The 27,662-nt window shown below is 31.2% G+C and overlaps 1 protein-coding gene and 1 pseudogene across 1 annotated transcript; both read right to left on the bottom strand.

Annotated features, from left to right (window-relative positions):
- Window positions 1-7,077: 7,077 nt before the first annotated feature.
- LOC139483323 (uncharacterized) lies at window positions 7,078-8,652 on the bottom strand (annotated as a pseudogene).
- An 8,177-nt stretch (window positions 8,653-16,829) lies between these two features.
- Window positions 16,830-25,711, bottom strand: LOC139483572 (uncharacterized). The gene is made up of 7 exons (XM_071267581.1): window positions 25,182-25,711; window positions 22,846-23,038; window positions 22,135-22,353; window positions 21,512-21,639; window positions 20,729-21,013; window positions 19,091-19,150; window positions 16,830-17,542 (listed from the first exon to the last, which is right to left on the bottom strand). The coding sequence occupies exons 1-7, from the start codon at window positions 25,243-25,245 to the stop codon at window positions 16,911-16,913; spliced, it is 1,581 nt and encodes a 526-aa protein (XP_071123682.1). The 5' UTR covers window positions 25,246-25,711; the 3' UTR covers window positions 16,830-16,910.
- Window positions 25,712-27,662: the final 1,951 nt, after the last annotated feature.

Genomic DNA, 27,662 nt, shown 5'->3' on the forward strand with positions numbered 1-27,662 from the left:
GTTGAAGGCCGCTTTAATACGGTATCTTATTAACTTCAATTTGAATACAATATCTCATAAAATATACAAAATAGCGTACACAACTTAATCAATCCGATATTTTATAAAATTGATTAGCTACATGTATCTAGAAATTGAAAAATATGAAAAGGGCTTGCCATGTGACGTCATTGTACATGGTGTTAACAACACAAACTCATATACAAAAAAAGCGCTACAATGCCATTTCGATAAGTACCTAAAAGATACCTGAGGTTAATTAAAATACATAGATCAAAAATAGACTGACAACGCCATGTCCTAAAAAAATACAAACATACATATAATAGTTCACACGACACAACATAGAACATTAAAGCCTAAGCAACACAAACCCCTTCAAAAATGAAAATATTTTCAAATTCTTCGGAAGTGTAAGCAGATCCTGCTCCACATATATGTCACCCGTCGTTTGAAATAGTCTAATTCGGTAGGTCACGAAAAAAGGAACAGGATTGAAAGTACGACAAGGAAGGTATCTGATATCATCCAAAACTAATATGTCATAATGGTAAATCAGCTCGTGATGGCTTCCGTAAGATTGAAGAATACATGTACAGGATAATGAAAAAAAAAGAAACTGTTATTACACAAACCTCAACTCGTATCCAGACTCAGCCAATAATGTCACAATAAAAAGCAACTTTAAACTTATTTATAAACAAATAAAGGGGTTGTTATGAAGTATAACGTTCTAAATATTAACATATTTTAGTATGTTCTATTATCGCTAACACAAGTCACGTTATAAAACGGTAGGTTATGTAAGGTCAATCTATTGTACCTAAAATATGTCCTAGTAAATGCATAGGTCATTGGTCCAACAACAGGGATGCAAGGATATACGTGTTATATATTATCATTTTATCCCATGCATTTTATCGATTTCTCGCCACCACTATTTGGTCACAGTTTGAACATTGTCCGTTTTGTAAAAGAAGTTTGTTAACTACATGATCAAAATTAAGTTTGTTAAAATTTTAAAACCTAGTAAAAGTAATAATTATTAACAGTGTCAATTTTTTCATTATATGAAATTTAATAAATAATTCATGATTTTTTTTTATTAGTAAGATTTCTTTGTAAAATAAAAATATTTGTTGATAATTTTACTGTATAAATATATCTATAAATTAGATCTAAAGCATTTTTGATATGTTCGGCATTATAACATCTTGGTCGAGACATTAATTTAATGACAGTCTTATATTTTGAAAAAAAATAATCAATGCTTTTTATGATAACTTGATGGTTTGCGTTATTTCCTTGACATTACATATATTGTGTAAAGCAATATTTTAAGACTTACCTTGTATTTATTTTTTTAAGATGATTTGAAGTCAGTATATTTGTAGCTAATCCAAGTGAAGTAGACGTCAGTGGTTATACTACGTGTCGTAAACTTACAACCCTCGTTTTCATATGTTACAGTGCTATCTCACATGTGTAGTAATGTCAGTGGTATGATTCGGGTATCATACCTGGTATTTACATCGGACGTTCTGATATTTAACCTTCACACACTTGACTATGCTATATGTTCTCATAAAAAACAACGATAATATACTATGTTCACCTTTCAACGGCGTTGTTTCACATATAGTGCGTTCCCTATATAACATTTAATCACATATTTGTAATTATATAATATTCAACCAAAATATATAATATATATATGTTCTGAACCATATGAGTATTTGGAGCATACGCGTATGGTCGGACCATATGAGTATTATACTCGTTTGGTTATTAACGGGTCGGATCATATGATTATTTGAACCATATAGGTATTTTTTTCCAAAATGCAATAGAAACGTTTCAATAAGACAATAATCTTTTACTTAAAAAGAAATGATGAAAACATAAAATGTATTGCTTTCACAATGCAAAGGCTACATAAACATTAACTATAAATGTCACAGTTGATCTTAGATTTCATCGCTAATTGTATTCTTGCATGTAAGGTAAGAATGACATTTACTTCCACAAGATACCGAAGCTTTTCTGCATTTGCACGTTTTGATTGTGCACGAACCTTTTCAGTGGTCTCGTGCCATTCCGATGAGTCTACGGTGTTTTTAAGAAGCTCTAAATCGCCACTATCGAAATATGACTGTAGTACACTATATTTACAGATCAAAATAAATGAATTATGGTCCTTGTCGGTAATGTCATCTTCTTTACACAATGAACGTGGTAAATCACTAGACCCGGTATACGTAAAGTAACAAAACTTCCTTTTATAATATTTGCATATTATGTTTTTGACATCTTATTGTACTTCAAATAGTAGGTAACACTAAATGTGTGAAACTGCTTATTTTTATTTAGTTAATCTTTCTTATTATTGAAATGTAATAGAATGACATTTATAATGACGTAACAACTAGAAGGGTCATACCTGATGAAAAGTTTAAAAGTATTTAAAGTATACGTGTTGATTACCCCGACCATACGCGTACGGTCGGACCATATGAGTTTATAACCATATGGTCATGACCATACGCGTATGGTACAAATACTCGTATGGTCCGGAACATATACACAATTCAAAAATAACAAAATATATTTAACAAACAAATGTATATCGGAATTGAAAACAACATAATAAAAAAAATAGATATTTATATGACCGGAAGAAAAGTGACATTGTGAACTATTACCATAATTCAAAAATACAGGTATTGTGTCTACTCTCCTCAGCGCATATGACTTTTTAATCAACAGAACAGTAAACATCGAATGACTAATATTATAAAGAACTAAATGTAATTTCTTTTTTTCAGATAATTTTAAAAATCCTGGACAAAGAAAATAAAATTATCATTCTCTATCTGTTTTCGCACAGATTTATTAATTGTACATATTAGAAAAAGTGTGTTTCATCTTCAACCTCATTAATATGACAATTTTCACTAATCATATTTCATTTTTGAATTCTTTTATAGCTACCCCTTTTTTTCACAGCAATTGTCACTTACACTAATTTTACATACAATTTTAGTTTTCAAAATATTTTTTAGGAATGTACATGTATTTGTCTAATTCATATTTTGACTTAACTTCATTGAAATACTTTACCTTACACATATTTATTTTTAGTGGATTGGGAAACAAGTTTTTGCAACTTTAATTAATCCCTTCCACTTTGTGGGTGCAAGTGCTGCCTTGTAGCGGCACTTGAGTGCTCTTTTTCGAAAATCTACAAGGATGTATTTTAAGTGCAAGATATATGGCTCATTCTTAACACGGGTCAGCCATTTATATCGCCCCCTAGCGAAGGACTATCATCGTATTTCGAGACCATACTCGTAAATGGAGCAAAGGGAGAGCCGAAAATTCATCCCTGAAATGTTCTCACCGGAACGAGTACTGCACCAGGAATATTTGTGTTAGTAGTCCGATTAGCTAACCATTACACACCACGGCTCTCTTAATACTGTAATTTAAGAGAATGTTATTGATGGTATATTAAAATAAAGAATAAAAAGTTACATAAGATAAATCGAAAAAAACATGCATGACATTGACTATTTAATTAATATATTCCAATTAAAGAAAAGATGTTAAAAGTGATTGACATTAAACTGACAATTTTGTCAATTACTAATCGAGAGCATAAGAGAAAGGACTAAGTACTAAAACCTTGCTTAATTATAAAAAAGAAGATGTGTTATAATTGCCAATGAGACAACTCTCCACAAGAGCCCAAATGACACAGAAATAAACAACAATAGGTCACAATACGGCCTTCAACAATTGGCAAATCCCATACCGCATAGTCGGCTATAAAAGGTCTGAAATGTAAAACAATTCAAACGAGAAAACTAACAGCCTGGGGCCTGGTTTTCGAAAGTATCTTATGACTAAGAGATGTCTTATGATGGTCTTAGGACATGTCATAGTCGTAAGATATGTTTTCGAAAGTGTCCCAAGCTACGATTTGTCATAACTTTTGTCGTAAACTTAAGACCCCTCGCGACATGACTTATGATGGTATTATGATTGTGAACTAAAAGTTTAATTACTTTTCATGTATTATTTCATGTTTATTGCAATAAAAATATTTGTAGTGTTTCTCAGTTGGCTAGATAGTAAAGATTTTATTTTTCTCAACTACGTGAATTAAAATTCATACGATTTGGAATTCTTTTCTAACTCATGGTTTTGTATAAGAAATATACATATTATTTTGTTCCTAGTATATTTAATAGTACTACATTAACGTATGTGCACGGGCATTTCGTTAAGCGGGTACTCGATGCACCAAATCTAAAAAGTATTCACAGTTAAATAACAATGCATGTATGATAATACACGAAAGCGAAGTTCAAGATTTATTATATATTACATACTAAATTTAAACAAATTATTAACTCATATTTCAATTCCTTTTTGTAAAAAATTTCATGTTCATTATAATGAAAAATATAAAATATTCGTAAATATTAAGTATGATTATGATTAATATGTTCATACTTTTCATTTTCATTTTTATATTTATCACTTTTTAATAATTATTTGAAATAATGTTACTTATGACAGTCATAAGAGCATCATAGCAATGACTCTCATAAGACAGTTTTGATTTACATCCTATGACATATCATATGATAGTCATAAGATGATCATAAACTATGTCCTAAGATATATCTTATGACATATCTTATGATACTTTCGAAAACCAGGCCCCAGATTTATGTACAATTACATGTCAATAGTTGTCATTTATCCATGTGTTGAGAAAATGAAGGGACTGCTTTCATTTTCCAATATCTTAAGTTCTTAAAAATTTATCATTGTTTATTAAGAAATTAGTTAAAATATTGTAACTGATACGATTATATGTGAACATTGTTTTGTAGTAACCATAATAATGACTATGTATTTTGCCTCTTGTTGCACATGTAGATATGTATCCAAATAAAGTCTATTGTTATTATTGTTGTTATTGTTGTCAATTAACAAGCTTGAAGATACTATCCATTTTCTTACAGATCAGTTTTTTGTATTTTGTCTTTTTTGTTAGTTGTATTTGTTCATAATTATGATGATCGAATTAGTCACTATTTCCAACTCATTTATAGTCCTTGTTTGTTGTTGTTTTTTTTAATCTTTTATGCTAATTATTCAGGGTTTGTGTTCGCGAAAGTATCCGTAGATTCGTCCTAAGTCATATATACATGTAAGACCAAGTTTAGGATGGACTAAGGATTATCTTAGGACACTCTTAAGTTGTATCTCGAAGTTGTTGCAGACGCATCTTATGGAAGGACGTCCTGAACATATCCTAAGTGCGAAATTTTAAATAGTATATATATAGTAATTTTTTTAAAACATTTATTAAGACGAAACCAATAAATGAAATTGTTTCGGAAAGTTATAATGATGTATTTAATTAAATGCATGATTTCAAATGTTAATTCAAATGCCATCGTATCGTGAAACACGAAGTTCAAAGTTTAAAATCATGCACAGTTTCTTTATATACCGATGGTGCGTTTCATTTCGTGGTCATCTTCACGTAAAATAATGAGCAAAAATCACGAACACGCACAGTAACATGTTTGCCGTTGCCACTATCGTAAATGCCAGTCCAAAGATAAAGAGCCTGGGCCTGTTTATCGAAACTGTCTTAAGATCGGTCCTAAAAATTTCCTGGGACAGGAGTTAGAATAAAGATAAGACCGACTTACGACACGTCTCAGCATGCACATCGAAGCTGTCTTAGGATTATCTTAGCTATGATGTCCTAACCGCTGTCCTAAGTATGGCGTAAAACAAAATAGCAAATGAAAAATGAAAAAAAATAAATATTGTATCAAATTTAACCAATTATTATAGAAAAAGATCAATAATTGTAAAAATCATTATTACTTTAAAATTAAAGGTAATAAATAAAAACTCTCTATGAAACAAATCATAAGACAGCATATTTTTATTTCAGAATTGAACTTATTGTAAATAGTTAAAATTAAATATGTAATCGGTGAAATCACAATATGCATTGAGTGAGATGAATTCTAAGTGTCACGGTTTCATACTTAAAAGTCCAAAAGCAAATTTCGTGCATCTTTCATGTATAAATATTGAGTACTTCAACTATTTTATTACGTGTGTATATGAGCAAGAGACGAATTTCGAAATTTTCCAATGTACAGACTCTCTTGGGCGACATGAAACTTTTTTTTGGGTTAATTGTCAAATGTTGTAACCAATAGAGTTCAGCAAAGAGGGATTGGGATCTAATATGCAGCATGTAAGGGAGCTACCATTTGACTTTTTATGGGGCGAGATGAAATTTAAAAAAGCCACGACAGGAGTTTGGAATAAAAAAAAAACTTGATGAGCAACTTTGCCAAAAAAAAAAGGGTGGATGACAATTTATGTAAAATAAAGTCAGGATAAAAAAAAAAAAAAAAAGGCAGGACCGAATAGGGACAATAAAATAAAAAGAAAGGACAGTGAATACAACCAAAAAAAAAAAAGCATGGCATTATTTTTCATCCTAGAATCCCCCCTCCCCCGCGTCATACAAATGAAATGGAACCAATACAGGCCATATTTGTTGATGAAATAAGTATCCTAAATATATCTTAAAGTTAGGACTATCCTAATCTATTCATTTTTTTTTATATAAATAAGGCCGTTAGTTTTTTCGTTTGAATTGTTTTACATTGTCATATCGAGGCCTTTTATAATTGTGGATGCATATTATATTTGTTATTCGTTCTATATTTTGTAAATAAATCAACCCGTTACTATAAAAAAAAAGAGGATGTGGTATGATTACTAATGAGACAATTCTACAAAATAGACCATATAAAACAGAAATTAGCAGCTATAGAACACCGTACGGCCTTCAACAATGCGAAAAGCCCATACAGCATAGTCAGCTATAAAAGACCCAGATTTCGCAAATGTAAAACAATTCACACGAGAAAACTGACGGTAATAAAATATATATTTTATGAAGAATGCTTTGTAATAAACATATATACAACATTTGAAACATTTCAGTTATTAGTACCATTTTGCTTAGTTCAGTAACCATCCAGAAAATGTTGTTTAACCGTTTGAATTACTGTCCATATAACCCGACCCCTCGTGGGAAGAGTGTATACGAACGCAAGTGCAACAACGGTAACGCTAACTGTACCATCGGTATTTATGTTGCAAAGGTAAAAGGATCCATACACGGAATTATTAATCATTAACTCAGTTGAATGTCTTGCAGAATACAATCTAACGAATCACACAAAAACGTAAATCCCAGTTTTTGGACAGGTAAACACGCCTGTATGACTGCTACATGTATATCCACTTCCTATGTTGTTTTTGCTACATCAAATACCAGTCGACGACCAACTTTCGTGTTCCTTAATATTTTTGATATGAAGGCGTAAAATGCAATTACTGTCGATTCGGGAGTTTATTTTTTTTTTACTGTTTTTACCAAGGTAATTTACAGTTACATCATACTGACCTGAAATTGTTTCAAAATTTTCTTAGTTAAAACATATTTATTTATAGTGTATTGGGAAACAAGTTTAGCAACTTATATTAATCCCTTTCCACCTTGCGGGTGCGAATGCTGCCTTGTAGCGGCATTAGCCTGCTTATTTTCGAAATGTACAAGGGTGTCTTTTACGTGCATGCTATATGACTCTCTCTTAACACGGTTCAGCCATTTATCGTCCCATTCCGTTGGACTATCATAGTTTCCTGAAGACCATATTCGCCAATGGTGTCAAGGGGGAGACGAAAATTCAGTCCCTGAAATTGTCTTAGTTTGATGCACTGAAACAATACAGATGAATTTAGAAAATAATGTTTTTTTCTGGTTCTATGAGTGCATCGGTTTCGTCACTTACGACTTCCATGTAAAAATAATCAAATATCTATAGAAAAATTGAGAATGGAAACGGAGAAAGTGTCAAAGAGATAACAACCCGACTTAAGATATAAAAGAAGTAACAAAGACTACCAATTTGTCTTCAACACAGCAGGAAAACCCGCCTAGGAAGCGGGCTTTAGCTAGCCCACAAATAATATAAAGCTTTATGACGCTTAAACTTTTTTTTTTGTATTTTCATTCGGATCTGTCGTTGTACTCGCGTAATATAACTATTGCAGTTGGATACGCTATAAAATGACACATATGGGTACATTTGTTTGTAGGAAAGGTTGTACCGTAGTGATATAACAGCACAACATAAGATGCACTCAAAAGATCGGTACGAAGGATAAAAAACAATTACTAGTAATATAATATCAATAGAAACAAAGCATCAAACTGTCTGGCAGCAACTGAAAGCTGGTGAAAGCTACTGAAAGTCAGTTTCAAGCTTAAGCCAATTACAACTAATAAATAATTAAATAGCTAGTTTTTTTTTTAGCTAAAATCACCCCTTACATGCTACAATTCAAATGCCAAACTGCCAAATATTTTGATTAGATCGTAATTAATTTGACAAGCAGGATGGCTGGATAACAATAGCACTCAATTTGCCAGTTCTATTAGACTATAGCTAAATGTAGTTACTTATCGTCTGTTGATCGACAAGAACTCATTGCGTCTGCATAGGTTACCATATAAAGGACCACAGTCATGGGACAGCCTGTTTTATGACTTTGTTTATATGAATAATATTGTGTGTTTTGCGGGTTGATGCTAGGCAATTTGATACAGAGAAAACAAAAATCGGTTTAGTCAATTTCAAGCTGTGAAATGTATTATTTCATTAAAAATAGCCTGAAAATTCCTGTAATTCTTTTCACTGGATTTGAAACATCAATTAATGATATATATAAAGGCAACAGTAGTATACCGCTGTTCAAACTCATAAATCCATGGACAAAAAAAAAACAAAATCGGGGTAACAAACTAAAAATGAGGGAAACGCATAAATATTAGAGGAGAACAACGACACAACACTACAATGTAACTAACACACACAGAAACGGACCAAGCATCAGACAAAATCCCACGAGAATAAGAAATATAACATCAAAACCAAATACATGAATTTGGGATAGACAAGTACCGTGACACGTCTTATCGCAATGTCAATTTACACTAAAAAAATAAGAGAAAACAAACGACGCAACGTTGTAACACACACAGATACGAACTATAATATAACAATGGCCATATTCCTGACTTGGTACAGGACATTTTTAAAGGAAAAAATGGTGGTTTTGTGGCATGCCAAACCTCGCACTTTAATGGCAATGGTAAATATAACATAGAAATGACAACATAATAATACAGAACTACAATACAAATAAATAGGAAAACGTATTAGACAAAGAAACACATGATTAATGAATAACAAAAAGCATCAGGTTTAAAATTTAATACGCCAAAAACGCACCTCGTCCACACAAGACTCACCAGTGACGCCCAGATATAAAAGATCCAAAGCGAAAAAAAGTACAGAGTTGTACAGCACTGAAGATCAAAAGTTGAAAAAGGTTGTGTCAAATACGGCTAAGTTTTTATGCTTGGGATAAGAACATCCTTATTATTTAGAACAATTAATGCTATTGCAAACAGTAAATTTTATCAAATGAATATAACAGATATACATAATGAAACTGAACTATTAACTCATTACATAAAACAAACACGAATACATAATGAATGACCAACACAGAATAGACACACCTGACTCAGTCCAGGCCTAACGCAGTAAATTATGAAAATGACGTCACATACGATGGTGAAAAGGCTTTAAAATTTCGTCACATACGATGGTGAAAAGGCATTAAAAATTACGTCACATTTGAATATATGAAATTTCTGAAACAGCAGAAAAATTACGTCACATATGAAAAACTATATCTCAAAAGTAAGATAGAATTAGGATTGATTAAAGATTAAAATAGAACTAAATACTGATATTGCATTTAAACACAATGCATATTGCAATACTTATTAATAACAATTAACTATAATATATATATGTGCAGTTTGTTATGAATCCAACTTCAAACGTAAATTATCGTAGATTATATGTTGACCAAAATTAAATCTAATAAATGACGGCGGTGATTAATTTTTGTTTCCATAACACATAAATATAATAGAAAAGACGTCAACACATTTGACAAAATCCGATGAGAATTACAAATATAACATTAAACATTTAAACTAAATATAGAGTGCCAAAAATGCAGGCTGGTGAATCAACCAGACTCAAGCTAGTCAACAATAAGCAAGCGAACAATAAGATGGATCGAGCTAGCGAACAATAAAAAAAACGCACCAATATGATCATGCCTGAAAAGCGAAGACTTGCAATAACCCGAAACGTCCTTTTAAATCTGATGACAATAATTTCCGATAGGAAGACGATATGCAACTCCATTGTAACACAGACAATGTTTATTTGTCATTCGTGTGTTTAATATAAATAAAATGAAGCCGGGCTTCTAAAATTCCTATTAGCTAAGCCTTTCTCTTTTTAGTGTTCCCTGTTTATTTAGAGTTGGGATTGTCAAGTAATGAAACCATTAATAACAACCGTTCACACTAAACTAGTATAATGATACAATTAAATCTTTTTGTTTATATATGCATTTAAAAAAAAAAAAAAAACCAGCTGACTTTGTAACGACAAGCATGTTTTCGTTATTTTTACAGTAGAAAAAAAAGCTGATAACAACATTAATTTTACGCAGTTTTCTTTGTCAAAGAACTAGTTCATTTTTCTTATTATTTAAATGTAGGTCGTCATTCTGGTAATTTATTTAGTAAACTGTATTTTGATAGGAAGAGTGATGAATGTAAGAGTGACACACAAATACCCCGACCCCAACTTTGGACCTAAAAAAAATTCCGTAACTTTACCCACCTGGATCTTTTGGTCCAGGCAACCTTAAGCAATTTCATATCGAGTGTACCTAGTGTGGACAAAAGCTTTGCCGTAGGGACTTTGCTATGAATTTAAAGTAGGAAGGTGGTAGGGTCACCCGACCCAAACTTTGGACCTAAAAAAAGTTCCGTAACTCTACCCACCTTGGTTTTTGGGTCCAGGCAACCTTAGTCAATTGCCTATCGAGAGTACCTAGTGTGGACACAAGTTTTGCCGTAGGGACTTTGCTACGAATTAAAGTAGGGAGTTGGTAGGGTTACCCGATCCCATCTTTGGACCTAAAAAAAAAGTTCTGTAATTTTACCCACCTATGTCTTTGGGTCCGGGCAACCGTAGGCAATTGCCTATTGAATGTACCTAGTGTGGACAAACACTTTGCCGTAGAGACTTTGCTATGAATTAAAGTAGGGAGGTGATACCCGACTCCAACTTTGGACCTCAAAAAAAAGTTTTTACGGATTATGGTTAGTTATTTTACATAGGCTTGTCAAATTGTTTTACTATTCTATATGTGTTTTACTCTTATACTAATCACTCTTTATATCGAAACGTAATAAATAAATTACAAGAGTGACTTTTTACTTTAGAATAATTGGATGACCTAGCTACTTTTTGACAAAAAGTACATATAATGGTTATCAGCTTTTATTCATTTCTTTCCAATCGTATATATAAGCTTGAAGATCTAATTGTATCGCTACACTAGTTTAGTTGGACCTGTTGTTATCAATTGTTATCATTATTATAAAGACAATAAACAAATATCTAATCAGAGAGAAAATAGAAAGGGTTAGCTAAAAAGAATTTTAGATACACATTTTTTTATAAAGTTGTATTAAATACAGTAATAAATAATTAACTTTGTCTGTGACAAAATGGAAATGCATCCATCTTTCTACTGCAGATTATTTGACATCAGAATTATAAGTACGTGTTGTGTTATTGCAAGTCTTCGGTTTTTAGGTATGCTCAGTTTAGCGCGTTTTTCTTATTGTTCGCTGGCTTATTGTTCGCTAGCCTGATGCATCTTATTGCTCGATAGCTTATTGTTCGCCAGCTTGAATCTGGTTATGAATCATCGTTATAACAGCATGTGGATGATAATTGCTAATGCTAAAGCCCAAATGTCAATCAGTAAGGAAACACCGGTTAGGGTAACAAATTGTAGAGTACAAACACCTTGAAAGAGTTTAGTGGGTGCGAATTCATTCCTCCAGCAAACAAAATAAAGAATGATAGACGGAAACCGTAGACAAAAATCTTCAAATAGAGGAAATTGAAGTAAGTGTATTCCACTTGCCAGTTTAGATATATTCAAAATTACAAATGAGGAAAAATTAAGGAATTACATCGTTTTCCTTTACAGGTAGGATAGAATCCTTCATGAATTGTCGCTGTAAACTACAAGGCGTGATATTATGAAAAAAATCTGTCTTACAATTTAGATGAAGATGCTAGTCGAAGAATAGTTTTACAATATATGAGGTTATGGATGGGGCATGCAGAATAAAGAACAATACCTAAATATTGTAAATTATGATAAAGAGAAAACATACTAATAGTCAAACAATAAAAGACTAGTCTAAGAGAATAATGGCGTACACAAGTATAAATAATAACTCTTGAATATTTAACAATTATGTAATAAAACACTTAACTAATGAAATGGCCAATATTATATAAAAATATAAAGTTGCAAAGCAACCAAAAATCAGTCAACCAAATTTGAATTACATAGACCCATAATAGGTACACAGGCATTTTAGGTATGTAGGCGACTTGAGTGAATGTCTTAAGTTTATCCCGCCACTTCAACATAGCAAGAATTAATTTGATACATTTTCGATAAGAATTGAACTGTTGAACAAAAAAGAATAAAAAACCAAGCAATCCTTATCAAATATATTACAGAAACGTAGTATTGATGCCGTCTGATATCCATTTTTCGTCAATTTCTGTATGTTTTTATATGTGTACTGCAACTGCAAGTTTCCGTTTTCAGAAGAAAAGAAGAAAAAAAACTCCATAGAAACTACATGTACCTTAACATACAATCGAATACGTTTTGACATTAGGTGTCATTATAAAACTGTTAGGTATATGTGTTTTACTTTCTGGGTATTCATGTTTAGATCGGGACTTCATTTTGAGGAGTATTACCTTGAAAATTATAGCTGGCAAGGGATTTTACGTACTACACGTGAACATCTAGTTTTACATATGATTACAAAAAAGACATATCATTAAATTAAATACAACAATAAGATAGAATTACTATAGTATAACACAAATAAATCTTAAAAAGCACATATATATCATTATTATTAGAAAAAAAAAACCAATTGCGTTGAACAAATGGTCAAACAAAGTCCTTAAAAATATACAATCTGTTTCAAAACTAGATTAACAATGGGGCGGTTATAATAAAGACGTTTTATAAACAATCAAGTTAATAAGTTATAAACATATGCGTGATAAACATTTGCAATTTTTATTGACAAATACAGAACCACACGAGTGTCAAAAGAGTGTCAAAAAACAAATAATTTTATGAAGGGGGCGAACATATACATTAAAATTTAACCTCTTTGCAGAATTGTTATTACCATTAAAACAAGCTATTATTCAGGGTTAAAGATCAAGGTACAATGTTCATGTTTAGAAGAATGGCCAAGTTTCAAAGGTGTAGCACGTTCGACGAAGAAGTAGGACAGAGCTTACAGTTTTTGGTCGGGTTCGTGTTGCTTATTCTTTAGTTTTCTATGTTGTGTCACGTGTACTATTGTTTGTCTGTTTGTCTTTTTTTATTTTTAGCCATGGCGTTGTCAGTTTGTTTTAGATTGATGAGTTTACTGTCCCTTTGGTATCTTTCGTCCCTCTTTGAACACTATATACGGTAATATGAAAACAATGTTTAAGCAGACGGCAAACACCGACAACCCATTGACAACAATGCCATGTTTCGAACATAACGTATGATGCGGGATAGGTCATGAGGTTGTACCTGGAGCAATGGTTTAGAAAAATAACAAAGTTCTGGTCTCAATGTATTGTTAAAAGTGCATTATTCTTTTATAATACAATAATAATCAAAACCACGAAGTTAATAAAGACTCACAAAACCAAAGGACATTTACATCAATAGTTATAAATAATAATTAAGAAACAACACTTAAAACATGGAGTGAAATCAGGTGCTCCGGAAGGGTAGACTATTTTCTGCACCGCAAAAGGAACCCGTCGTGTTATTTCTTTGTTCAGTTCGGTATTGATGAAAGATTCTGATGACTAAGGAAGAATATCAGATATGATTTCTGACACACTTTTGTCATAATGGCAAATCATCTCATGATGGCGACCATAAAATTTCTTGAGTGATGACCTTTATTTGATTGATTCATAGCCCTGTCTTAGCAACTTTTGAGAAAGCAGTATTCCTCGTTCAACAAAATTAACATACTTTGAGCTAGTTCTAAAGTAACGTATCAATTGAGACACATATACTTCATATGCTGGTGCCGCTGGGTTGTTGTTACACAGAAATGGAAAGTTGACTTAAAGGAAAATTCAAATCATCGCGTTTGTCATAAATTTTGGTATTCAACCTACCGTCAATATTTATTTCGAGAAAAAAGGTCTAAGTATGAAGCACATTTATCTGTGTCGGAAGTTCTGGTCTCAATGCATTGTTTAAAGTGCATTATTCTTTTATAATTGTTTGTCATTTCTTCGTCTTCGTTTTTGGCCATGGTGTTTTAGATTTATGGTAGGCATATGTTTTGGCTTTTCGTATCGCACTTTTTTGGAATGAAGATTGAGCTGTAAAAAAAACTGTATGTATTCTAATTATGCGTCTCATTAAATTTCAATGGAACTTGCAGACTTACAAGAGTTTCTTCTTTAAAATCGTGCAAAAGAATTTTAAGATAGTTACTTAAATCATGTTTCTATATATAACTATTTGTTTAGCATTTAAGAAGAATTATGGGTAGTTTTGTTAGTTTTTTTATTTCTTAGTTATAGGTCTAATCAAAACATCTGAAATCAAATTGTGCACTGGAACCTCTGGTTGATATTTCAGTTTTATTGAATATTTTCTATAAATATTAAAACAATTTGTCCGAGTTTTTACCAGCAGACTACTTAAGAACATGTTTACAAAAACCAAAAAAATACAAAGTACAGATCTGTAAGAAAAGAAAATCATATGTCTTAGATTTTTTTGTTTGTTTTGTTGTATTTATTTATTCCTCTTTGGTCTGTTTTCTGCATTGTTCAACATTTCAATGTCCTATGATCTTGTCATTCTCTTAACAAATTAACTCATCATAGATACCAGGATTACATTTTGTATTAATGCCAAACGCGCTTTTCGTCTACAAAAGACTCACCAGTGACACTGGAATCCAAAAAAAAATAAAAGGCCAAATAAAGTACGAAGTTGAAGAGCATTGAGGATGAAAATTCCTAAAAGTTTTGCCAAATACAGCTGAGGTAATCTATTCCTGGGATAGAAAATCCTTAGTATTTCAAAAAATTCAAAAGTTTTGTAAACAGTTTATTTATAGATACGACCATATCAATGATAAATAATAAACAGAAGTGCTGACTACTGGTCTGGTGATATCCTCGGGGAATAAATACTCAATCAGCATTGGCATCGACCCATCATAGATACCAGGATTAAATTTTGTATTTACGTCAGCCGTGCGCTTCGATTTCACAAGACTTAAGAGGAAGACTGTCTCATTGACAATTATACCACATCTTATTTATCGAGTTTATATCTCTAGTCTGACAGGAGAAGACGTTAATAAGTTGTAAAACTTGTGTCTAATCCACTTGTCATTTTGAACAATACAATATGTTCAAACTAAACTTAATGTGAATAATTGTATCTAGTCAAGACTATTCCAGTTGTAACATGACTCCGTCTCTCAATATTATTAGTTACATGTTACATAGTCTGTCAGTTACCTAAAACGCTGTTTGTGTAAATTCCATATTGGGTGAGAGCGAATTTGTCTTGTCATATGGTGTTAAGTCTTGTTGCCTATCAAAGTGATAAAGTCTCCATTACCGTTAACATTTTATAACCTCCTTCCATTGGTCTATACAAGAACAATGCCAACAGCGGCAATGTGTTAGCTTTATGTGTTTTATAAATTTATTTAATCGTACATCATCAATTTTTCGTTTGTTTAATCTTTTACGATTTTTCTTCAGCATCGCGTTGTTTTCATAAAGGGACGTAACACAACTACTAACCGAAAAGTGAAAAAAATGTCCCAAATATGGAATACAAACCGTTTCCACTCGCTTGTTTTAACCTATCATAATCCTTGAAATGAAAAGGAGGTGAGAAAATGTCATGTATCGATCTTTCATTACTTTTATTTTATATATTTAATCAAAAGAACAAATATAAAATTAAAACGGAGAAAGAAAATCTGCACTACAAACGGGAAGTCCATTACAAATAAAAACATATCACTATCATTCACAAAAGCAAGTGCAAAACAAATGCAATTTTCAAACGATCGTCCTCATTTCAAGTTCTGTATTAAGTTCATTCTGAAAAGATGGAGCGGTACCGGGAAGCAATCGGTCAAACATGAGTCAGGCATAATTTCATATGGTTTTAGACACGTCTTATAACTGTTATGTACCTTATGTACCTCAACAATGATTTTTTAGATAAAAAAAGATACCAAGAGTTGGCAAATGGGTATTTATGACTTTATCATTTTCCCAATATATAGCAAAAATGATGAACTGCAAGGTAAATTAGAAAGAAGGCGGAGGTTCATCAAAATGACAAAATCAACCGTTGACCTTGAGCAACCAACTAATCTAATGGAAAACAAGTGTCATACTCCTGACTTGGTACAGATATTAACAACAATAATAAATTTTGAACAACAGCATATTATTAAAAATCACAGTATAATTCTAAAACAGAAAAATCAGTATCATTCGAGATTATTCATGTCAACAGTTATAATAGTTCTGGTTATCGGTACGTTTTTCTGTACACGAACGTTCTGCCTCTGCACAACGACCAGTTATATCAGTGACTGCATTCAGCGTGTTTGTGGTTTTTTCTGGAAATGGACGTTTTAATTGTGAACTATGTACTATCGCATCAGTTACTGTATCGTACTTGTGTGTGTCAGCACGGGAAATCATTGGCATGTACGTGTTCTTGGTTGGAGTATTATCGTATTTAGGCGCAGTAGAACTTGTTGTCATTGATATATATGGATTTGAGTTGACTGTGTTCTCATACTTAATTGAATTTACAAATGTTACTTGTGCCGGGACATGGTTGCTGTCCCTTTTCTCTCCTACAGATTTGTTTGTCATTTTGCACTCATCATCGACAAACGATACTTTTATTACACTGCATTTGTCATCGGCAATTGTATCATAATCAGCCTCAATGCAGCTCATTCTTGTATTGTTGTGTTGAGGATTTTGGTTCAGACGATTTTTCCTTAATCTTCGGTATAACCTGTTTCCAGTGCATAAGCTAAGCATCACCAAACTTGGCCCAAGTGTTACAGTAAAGAAAATTACTGATCCAAGACCATATGCCAAGATAATTCCTCCCCCTGACAAACCTACAAATAAAAAATGTTAAATGACTACTGCAATCTTGTAGTTATTCGTTTTAAAACAGATTATGAAAACTATAATTAACATAACCCAATGAAAATCAATCATGTAGCGTAGATATTGGGTGGCCTTATTGTCATTGTGTGTACATGTATGTTTTAACCGAAAAATAACATGTTTTCATGGTATAAGAACATTAGATATAAGACAAGTCCATCATACTATTTTGCAGATTGATTTATTCCTCATTGTGATATTCTGATTAAGTGTGGGATCGGTAGATGAAAAATAAAGATAAGAACACTTCATACTGTCCACGCATTTGGTCTTTCAGTAAAACGTTAAAGTATGCAGATAATTGACAAAAAATACATATTTTTAGCATAGTTTATGTTCAATGTATCACATAAATTTGAAATTATTATTATTATTATTAATATTATTATTATTATTAGTAGTAATATTATAAAAAGTATTATTATTACAATTATCATTTTTATCATTATAATTATTAATATTATTATTTTTATTATTATTATAATTATCATTATTATTATTATTATTATCCTTATTATCAGATTATCATGATTATTATTATTATTTTTTCATAATTAAATAATATTAATGAGCTGCTTTATTATCAAAACTATAATAATTACTACTGTAATTTTTTAATTATTATTATTATTATTATTATCATATCATATTTTCCACAGAAAGTAACCAAAAGTTGGCGTGCAATAAATTCCAATATTGTACTAGTGCAATAAATCTTCAAAATTCATGTTAAAGTCTTAGTTTAAACCAATTTTTACTTTCAAATATCATATTGCTATACAATAAAAGGGCTATTGCATCAATATTGGGGAATATTGTCCCTCGCAAACTCGTGCAATATAAATTTCTTCTCGGAACAATATTCCACAATATTCATGCAATAACCCTATATTATTTTTTTTTATTATCATTTTCATAATTATTATTATTATTTTTATTATTATTATTATTATTAAATATTGTTAATATTATTATTCTTTATTATTCTTAAAAGTTTTGAAAATGTTTATTTAATTATATATATTGTCATTAGTGTTATTATTATTAATATTATTATTTCGATTATTTTACTATTATTTTTATTTATATTATTATTACTTTTATTTTATTATTTTGATTATAATCATTATTATTTTTATTATAATTAATACTAGTTATGAAGATGTCGAACATTATAAAAATTACATTATTTTAAGTAAGGAGACGATATTTTCTCAGATGGAAATATAAAGGATCAACTTGCAAATGTAAGTACTTTATGGTCGTTGTTTTTGTAAGTTTGTTGCCTAAAGTCCTGAATGAGAAAACCTGAGTTAGTTTATTTAAAAATTGCCTTAAGACATCATTATAATATAAAGAAATACAAATGTATTATATAACCAGTATCTTATTTATTGTTTTTAATTCCGTATTGATCACACTGGTGACCACGATATAATAGTTTATGTTGTAAATATTATTCTATACTGAATTATTTGGTGACAATAAATTCTTACTTGCGTCTTCATCTTCAACCATTGTTGGTAGAGCGTGTATATTCTGTGTAATTCTAGGAACTGAAGTTGTACATAATACATCTATTAACATACTCGGTGTGGACGATCAATACATACCAATGAAAAGGAAAGGAACTTCAATTGTGAATGTGTGTGTGTTATCAAAGAAATAACACGACGGGTGCCGTATACGGTGCAAAAGATGCTTACCCTTCCGGAGCACCTGATTTCACTTCCGGTTTTTAGTGGAGTTCGTGTTGTTTCTTATTTATTATTTGTAACTGTTGATGTGAATGTCTTTTGGTTTATTAGTCTTTGTTTACTCCTTGGTTTTGATTGATATTGTCTTACTATGTACCATTTTGGGTATCTATGTATTCTTGATTGAAATCAAGATGTTCTCATTATATTATTTGAGTCATAACTTTTTTTCAACAATTGTGTACTGTTTACTACAAGAGTACACTTATGCTCAACACTTGAATGAAGACAAAATAATACATTTCAAGTAAGTGCGTGAATATATTAATGAAAATAAAAAATCAAGTAATTATAAGGAAACATGCATTGAATATCTTCAAGTTACACCTATTATTTACAATTTTAAGGAAAAATAATAGAGTTCATACAGGTGCGTAAGCAAATTTATAAAAATATGAAATTAATTATTTAAAAAGAAATATCCTTGAAAATCTGAAAACTACACTCATTGTTAAAATTATTTTCAGGGAAAAAATAATAGTAGTTGCGTGAACTAGTTCATGAACATACACATTATGTTTAAAGAAGAAAATATTGAGGTTTACCGCTATACAACCAAGTTTAATCCACCATTTTCTACATTTAAAAATGCCTGTACCAAGTCAGGAATATGACTGCTCTTGTCCATTCGGTTTTGATGTGTTTTGTCATTTGATTTTGCTATGTGATTATGGACTTTCCGATTAGATTTTACTGTGAGTTCAGTATTTCTGTGATTTTACTTATTTTTTGTGGATATATTCAAGCTAAAAATTATCTTGCCATGTTTAGCATGTTCCGCTAGCTATAGCACCTGGTTTAATCCGCCATTTTCTAGATAATGTCTGTACCACGTCATGTGTATGATATTCGTTTTATGCGTTTGAGCTTTTGGTTTTGTTATTTGATTAGGGGCTTTCTTATTTGGATTTTCCTGCGAGTTTGGTCATTTTACCTTTTAGATGACACAGAGTTAACTTCATAATTTATTCAAGGACTAAACATATATTTAAGGATGTACTTAGGTGAGGTTTTGGAATAAGGGTCAAATGTTCGTACTCCTCAGTGTTTTCCATAAAAAAGAAGGTAAAATATTTTGCCCCATAACACCTATTTATCTTTTAACAGAAGACTTAACAGGTCATAAAAGGTAATTTGTCAAAATTTAAGCAGATTTTTGATTTTCGTTCTTTTGATTTAAGACCGAAATAATACCAATGCAAATATAAGGTAAAAGTCCGAGTCAGCCTTTTCCCGCCATATTCTATTGCTCTTCTAGCTAAAAGTATCAAATTTCAATTTTGAATCCTTGATTTATTTAATTGAATTAACCTTAGATCAACTAAGTACATCTTTAAGTATAGTTTTATTTATTTCGAGATACTAATAAATTGTTACCTTTTTTGTGAAACACAATCAAACCGTACTTTTGATTTTCATCTGAATACAGCGTTACAGGTTGAGATTGTGGTTTTTTGCTGACTTTGAATACGTACCAACTACCTCGGTCAGTAAAGTAAATACAGTTGTTATCTACGTTTAAGCTGTATGGGGCACGGGATGGATAAGGGAAAGACGGATTGTTACTGAAAATAAGGCTTATATTGCTCCCATTACAGCTGGAACTCTTAATTGACCCGAGGTGACTGTCTGTCCAGTAAAGTGTACATTTTGGAGCATCATCTAAAACAGCATAAAATGTAAGTAGAGTTCAAGATACAGTTTTGAATCTATATAATTTTTATGCAACGAAACAAATAACAATAGGAATGTGCATGCTTATTAAAAGTTTCAATTTAGACGCCAAGAATAATATGTTTACGCAGAGTAAATACAATTTTTATCGCAATTATATGGATGTTTTAGCGGCTGTCGTACAGGCGGAAGGTTTTAGCTAGCTATGAAAACAGGTTTAATCCATAATTTTTACACGTAGGGAAATACATGTGCCAAGTCAGGAATATGACAGTTATTTTCCATTTGTTTGATATTTTTCAGCATTTGATTGTACTATTTGTGATGAAACTTTCTACTTGAAATTTTCTTTGAAGTCCAGTATTACTGTCATTTGACTTAAATGGGAGTATAAGTGCCATTGAGACAACTCTCCATCATAGTTACATTTTGTCAAAGTAAACCAGTATAGGTAAAAGTACGACCTTCAACACGGAGCATACATACCTATTGCAATATCATACACTTTGCCTATGCCCATACTTTCAGTAATCAACGTTTGTCTTGCGCTTCTATCTAACCTACATCTTCCAATAGCGTTCTGATTGTTTTCAGTATAACTGAAATACATCATTCTAAAATACAAAAAAATATGTGCTCATCCTTAGTACCATATAAAGTGTCCAGAGACACAATACGATAACACTAGTTTGTAGGATGTAAAAGACTTGTGTCTGCTGAGAAAAAAATGTCCTCAATGCTCAATCGCAAAATCAATTCCGGGATACCATTGCATTGCATCTGTGAGGAATAAATGAAATTGGAACTGTTCTACAATGACATTTTGCAAAAGTATTTAAAATTTCAATAAATTTGTCAAATTTTCTAAAATTTATTAAGATGCAAGCGGGAAACCATGTGACCGAAAGCACATGACTCAAAAACCGAAAACCAAAATTTACGGAAGAAGGTTCATTCGTTATTTAGCTACAGTGGCATGTCGTATATCACGGGACATGTACACATGTATCCTGCTTTCTTTAAGATGTGTCAGATTTATAACGTGCAAGTTGTTCTATAAAAGAAAAAAAAACACGTTATTCATAACAAAACATACAGGTTAAAAATACCTTGTTCTAGAGTGTATAGCAATAGCATGCGGGTATTCGAGACTACTATTTATAGCAACGGTGACCTCTGATCCGTCTAAATTACATCTGAATATACTATTTGCTAATGATTCTGTCCAATATAGGTGATTTGCTGTTTGATCTACTGCAATTCCTGTTGGATTTGCTGATCTGACCACTGTTTCAACAAGATTGCTTTCATTATTTGGATAACGGATTCTAAAAAAAATAATGGATGCGTGTTGATTAAAATATTCATCGTATTCTTGAATGGTTGTTATATTCTCAAAAGGTTCAGGTATTTTCAATTTGAAAAAAAAAACAAAAAAAAACATTGTGTTAGATCAAAACAAACATTTTATATAAACCTGTAGTGCTAAACATCCACCTCAGTATTATTGACCATGAAGAGGAAGCATGAGTACCAAAAGAAAACTAACGGTAGTAGAGAAATCGGTCAATCCTACTTTAGGATGTTTACTGAAGAATAGGCAGAAATTATCATGGAAAGAATAAAAAATGTTAAGATTAACAGACTTAAAAAAATCTAGACAATTATAAATATCGACAAAGACGACCGACAGTCGTGTTGCTTGAAGTAAATACGTACTGATTAAGATTGGACTTGTTTGTCAGTTATTGTTATTGTTGTTGATTGAGTTCTAGTACCACTCGATACATTCATGAACTAATAAATGTCTTCATAATTACCTATATATGCTATTGTTGCCTATTTCTGTCCAGTACATATAACTAGTGTTGTGGTGATATGCCATAAACCACGCTCTTTCAATATTCCTTGAAATAGGGACTGAATTGCGATTGCTAACATCTAGCAGTAATATTCCTCTGCTTTTGCCCAATAAATCATTGCCATATGCAACTAATAAGTGTTGTCCCCATACTATTAATATAAAATATTATCAAACGAATATTTATCGTGAATTTTTAACATAGATAGACGATTATAGTGTTTTCTCGTTTGACTTGTTTTACATTGTCATATCGGGGCCTTTTATAGCTGACTATGCGGTATGGGGTGTGCTCATTGTTGAAGGCGCCGTACGGTGACCTATAGTTGTTAATGTCTGTGTCATTTTGGTCTATTGTTGACTGTTGTCACATTGGAAATTATACCACATCTTCTTTTTTATAATATCTCTTTTTTTTAAACGAAATAATAAAAAAAAAATATATGAAATCCCCAGCAATTATGTTTCCTATCTTATTGTGTAGGTTGTGTTACTGGTTAACGATGCTAAATGTATACTATTTATATTTATATATTAAAAGAAAAGTCATGTCAAAATTATCGCATTATTTCACAGTTAGAAAACTAAACAATAGACTAAGATATACCCTTTGTGCACTTATAATTAACAGATACTTACAAAAAAAAAACACTTCTGTCTTCATTTATCAATACAATAAATTGCTCGTATTTTTTTTTCTCATGTTTCTATTTATTTGTTTCTATATTTTTCTTTTTATTATTGGAATTGTGGTGTTTGTACAGATTAAACTCGTTGAACAATTGGGAACAGTGTTCTAAAGATATAACATAACTTTAATGAGTCATCAAGTCCAACAGAGCATGAGTGTTTTAGACTTTTTTCTGATTCAACTCAAATACGAGTTTGCCTTCAAAAATCAACCTGCTGGATATATCCGTATACCTGACAAATATTTTTAAGTAGTTTTGTATGATTCCATCTAGTTCCTATGTACCTACTTTTTGATTTACGCTTCCAATGTGCACCTCGTGACATTATTTTCTGGTCATTGTGTCCGTCTGTGTGTCTCGTGTTGTGATAGATGTTTGGTCTTAGATGAGTATATGTTCTAAGTCAGGCTAGGTATTGTATGTTTACACTTATCTGACACTTCCTTCACCTATTCAATATGAAGATAACTGTATCTTTTTAAGACCAATTATTAATGTGATCTGAAGTTTGAGGGCTTGTTTCCTAGTAAAGTTTGTTTATTTTCATTATTCTTGAAAAACATAATGAGAAACTAAACACAAAGTTTCAGAAGTGTTTTCTTATTTATGTCAAGAAGACAAACGGCGTTAATGAAAAGCCTTTGTCGTGATAAGTTGATCAAATTGTTTTGATTATACTTTGTTATCAATTTCGAAATCAAATTTCCGCCTTTTGAAATATAATTTCATATAACGGAAATCCTGCTAGATATAAATTATAAATTGTACACATACTAGAAGGAGGAGCGACGTTGTCAAGATACTTAGTATTTGTCTTTGTTATCAGTAAACAATACAAATTGCTGTCTCACCTAATCAACCTTTATTTTAAATAAAAGAAACTAGCACCCGGTTGACATTAATGTATACATTATCAAAGTCTGTTCTCAACATCATTTGTATAACATATTCAGGATATCAGATACATGTAGATAATAACAAAAACATTATTCTTAAAGGAAAATGATGAAGAACACATATAGAGTTTATGAATTTATGTGCTTTTTTGTAACGGAATTCAGACGTTCAATGTATAACACGTGTTTATAATCTTATTATCTAAAATAATATATACAGCGTCCGTTTTGAGAACATTCTACATGTTCTTTGTGTTTTTCGATGTTTTCAAAATGCAAGATTTTAAATATTCATAAAAAACTACAGGGATTTTAATTAAATTGATATTATCAAAGGTAGATAATTCAAACGGATTATTCCTATTAAGAAACACGCATAAATAAAAAAAAAAAGACAAAAAAAAAAAAAACAACCCAAACAATAACTAGGCAACACTAAAGTATAGGGAACAAGAAAAACTAACAAAACAAAAACACAAACAAAAACATACAATTTTAAATCACACTGAAAGAAGAAAGCTATTCCGTATGCAAGGTATTTATCTAAGCTACCTTTTCCAAATAATAAATAAACAGTTTATTATTTAATTGCACGTTTACTTTTTCAAAATATCAGTTGATAAATTCCTCTTGTAAGTTGCAATTATATTACACATATGAAAATCATATATTTTACATTAAATTTTAGTATTATGAATATCACTGACCTGCTTGTAATTGTAATTGAATGTTAAGATAAACATACGGCAGGAATGCTGTTAACGATGCCATGTCATACAAAAATATCTCTCAATAAAGAAACCACACTCGTGATAATCTTAAAATCTGAACATCCCTAGTTCAGAAACAGTTATTAAAAGATTTAAAAGTTGATTATTAACTATACATTGGATTACAGTTTTCCTGTAAACAGGGAAACAAAAAATAAATAAATATAATTATCTGACAAAATATCACACGTGACGATCATTGTGAGACACATTTTGTTTAAAACTATTTTTCAAGTCATAAGATGATGTGAACATAAACATTTTATTATCTCACTATAACAATCGTTTGTAGTCGTACAAACCACTTGGAAATCTATATTTACTCAATGGTACTTTTAAAAATTATTTTCGTATCTTGCTCTACTTTGTTAGAGTTGTGATATAGATCTGTCATTGCTTTATTATTCTATGGTGAATTTTTGTATTCTTGTCTTTTGTTTATGCTATTATTTTTTCTTTGTTGAAATGTATGAATTGTTTATATAGTGATGAAGTTTATAACAAAATGTTTACTGCTGCATCCTTACTGTTGACATGTTTGCATATTATGTCTGTTTTTGCATTTTTACACATCGTAGTCAATATAATTGAAATGTATGCGACTGTCATATATCATGAATATTAAATTGAAAACAACTAAAACAGTACAGCCATAAATTAAAACGATGCAAAGACAAATAGCAGTTCACAAATCATTTACGACAGAAATTGAAGCTATACATTTTGTCCCCGAGCACATCCTCCGTCCAGTAGCAAAATTTCAATAGCATGAAATTACGAAGATCAACAGGATACTGGCACGTACGTCGCCCAGTATAAAAAGGTCCGAAACAGACGTCACCATGAACAGGGTGTCGTCTGATACTACAGCTGACCCCTCATCACCAGACATGACTAATATCTCAAACATAGTTCATTCAGATCATCATACTAATGACAATAGCAATATTTCACATATACAGCCATGTTCAGTTTTCCTTCAAGACATTTTTGATTTTGACGACTCACAACAACACTGTAGCATTTCGGAATGTGAGACTCAAGGCTGCATTTTTTTATAACATATGCTGAATTCACTAGCAATTTAAGCAAGAAGTCATATTTTACCAAAAGTTACGATGATCTGAATTGTAAATCAATAAAAGAGGGACGAAAGACACCAGAGGGACAGTCAAACTCATAAATCGAAAATAAACTGACAACACCATAGCTAAAATGAAAAAAAGGGTTGGCGGAGTGTCAATTAAACAATAATCATTCTTAATGAAAGTAAAATTCGTTTGTTGATTTGCACTTTTATCCTTTTCTTTTTCTTTTCTTTCATTTCAGTGACAGTACGATTTACTCTATAATGACAACTTTAATGACAGTTATCTTTACTGGTATACGTGTGCATATAAGTAAAATTCATAAGGATAATAAAAATGTGGACAACTTAAAATAAATAGGGTATCTAATTAAATAACGAACTATTTAAAAAGCTTACCAAACACCCCTAATGGGAGGGATAAAAACATTCCAGGCCTAGTCTTAAGCGTGTCAGTAAATTATAAATCTTGCTCCTCCCGATCATTTTCTTTCCCCCTTTCCCCCATTATCTTTTGGTAAATTATAAACAGGGTTATCGTCAGATGTTATCTATATTTCTTGAGAACAATGCATTCAACATCTTCTTTTAATAACACAGATCACTCTTGCAATATGCCGGTAATATATCTTCGCATTATTCTTTTTTGTAATAATCGTAGATATTTGATACTGATTTTCACATGTCCTAAATCACGACATTAATAACATACTGTAGATATAAGTGTTTTGATTTACACATGTGAAAAATGATACGCTCGTTGGAAAATCAGGACAACTTTCTGGATTTTTTTATATAGATTAGATCGTAGGTTTACCGTTTGAATGGTTTCACACTTGTAATTGTTGGGGCCCTGTCTAGCTTGCTGTTCTGTGTGAGCCTAGGCTCCGTGGCGAAAACCGTACCTTGATCTATAATGGTTTACTTTTATAATTGTGACTTGGATGGAGAGTTGTCTCATTGGTATTCATAAATCTTCCCATATCTATTTAAAAAAAATATGTGTATTGTGGTGTTGTTCATGTTGTTGTATAAGAAAATATATCACGACCAATAAATTAATGATTGCTTATCTTCATCAAATAAAGATAATATTGTTATATACTTTTATTTTACAAGAAACAGAATCGTTATACAAAAGCACTGATTACATTTACCATTATTGGTAACATATACTATAATTGAAAAACATCCAATATGACATATAAGTTGAAAATAGAAGATTCGGTGATTTTTTAATCTTAAACGATTCTTATTCACTTCATGTTTAAACCCTTGGTTCATATATCTGACACACATTTATAGGTTAGACAATACTTGGTCATGATTTA

The sequence above is a fragment of the Mytilus edulis genome, chromosome 7 (assembly GCF_963676685.1).
Source record: "Mytilus edulis chromosome 7, xbMytEdul2.2, whole genome shotgun sequence".
NCBI lineage: Eukaryota > Metazoa > Mollusca > Bivalvia > Mytilida > Mytilidae > Mytilus > Mytilus edulis.

Excerpts from the sequence above, each read along its gene's own strand:
- LOC139483572 (XM_071267581.1), bottom strand. The coding sequence starts at position 25,245 with ATGGCATCGTTAACAGCATTCCTGCCGTATGTTTATCTTAACATTCAA. Across the intron at positions 21,014-21,511 it reads AGTGTATGATATTGCAATAG|ATGATGCTCCAAAATGTACA; the intron begins GTATGTATGCTC and ends ATGCTGTTTTAG. Across the intron at positions 19,151-20,728 it reads GATTGTGTTTCACAAAAAAG|TTCCTAGAATTACACAGAAT; the intron begins GTAACAATTTAT and ends GTACAACTTCAG.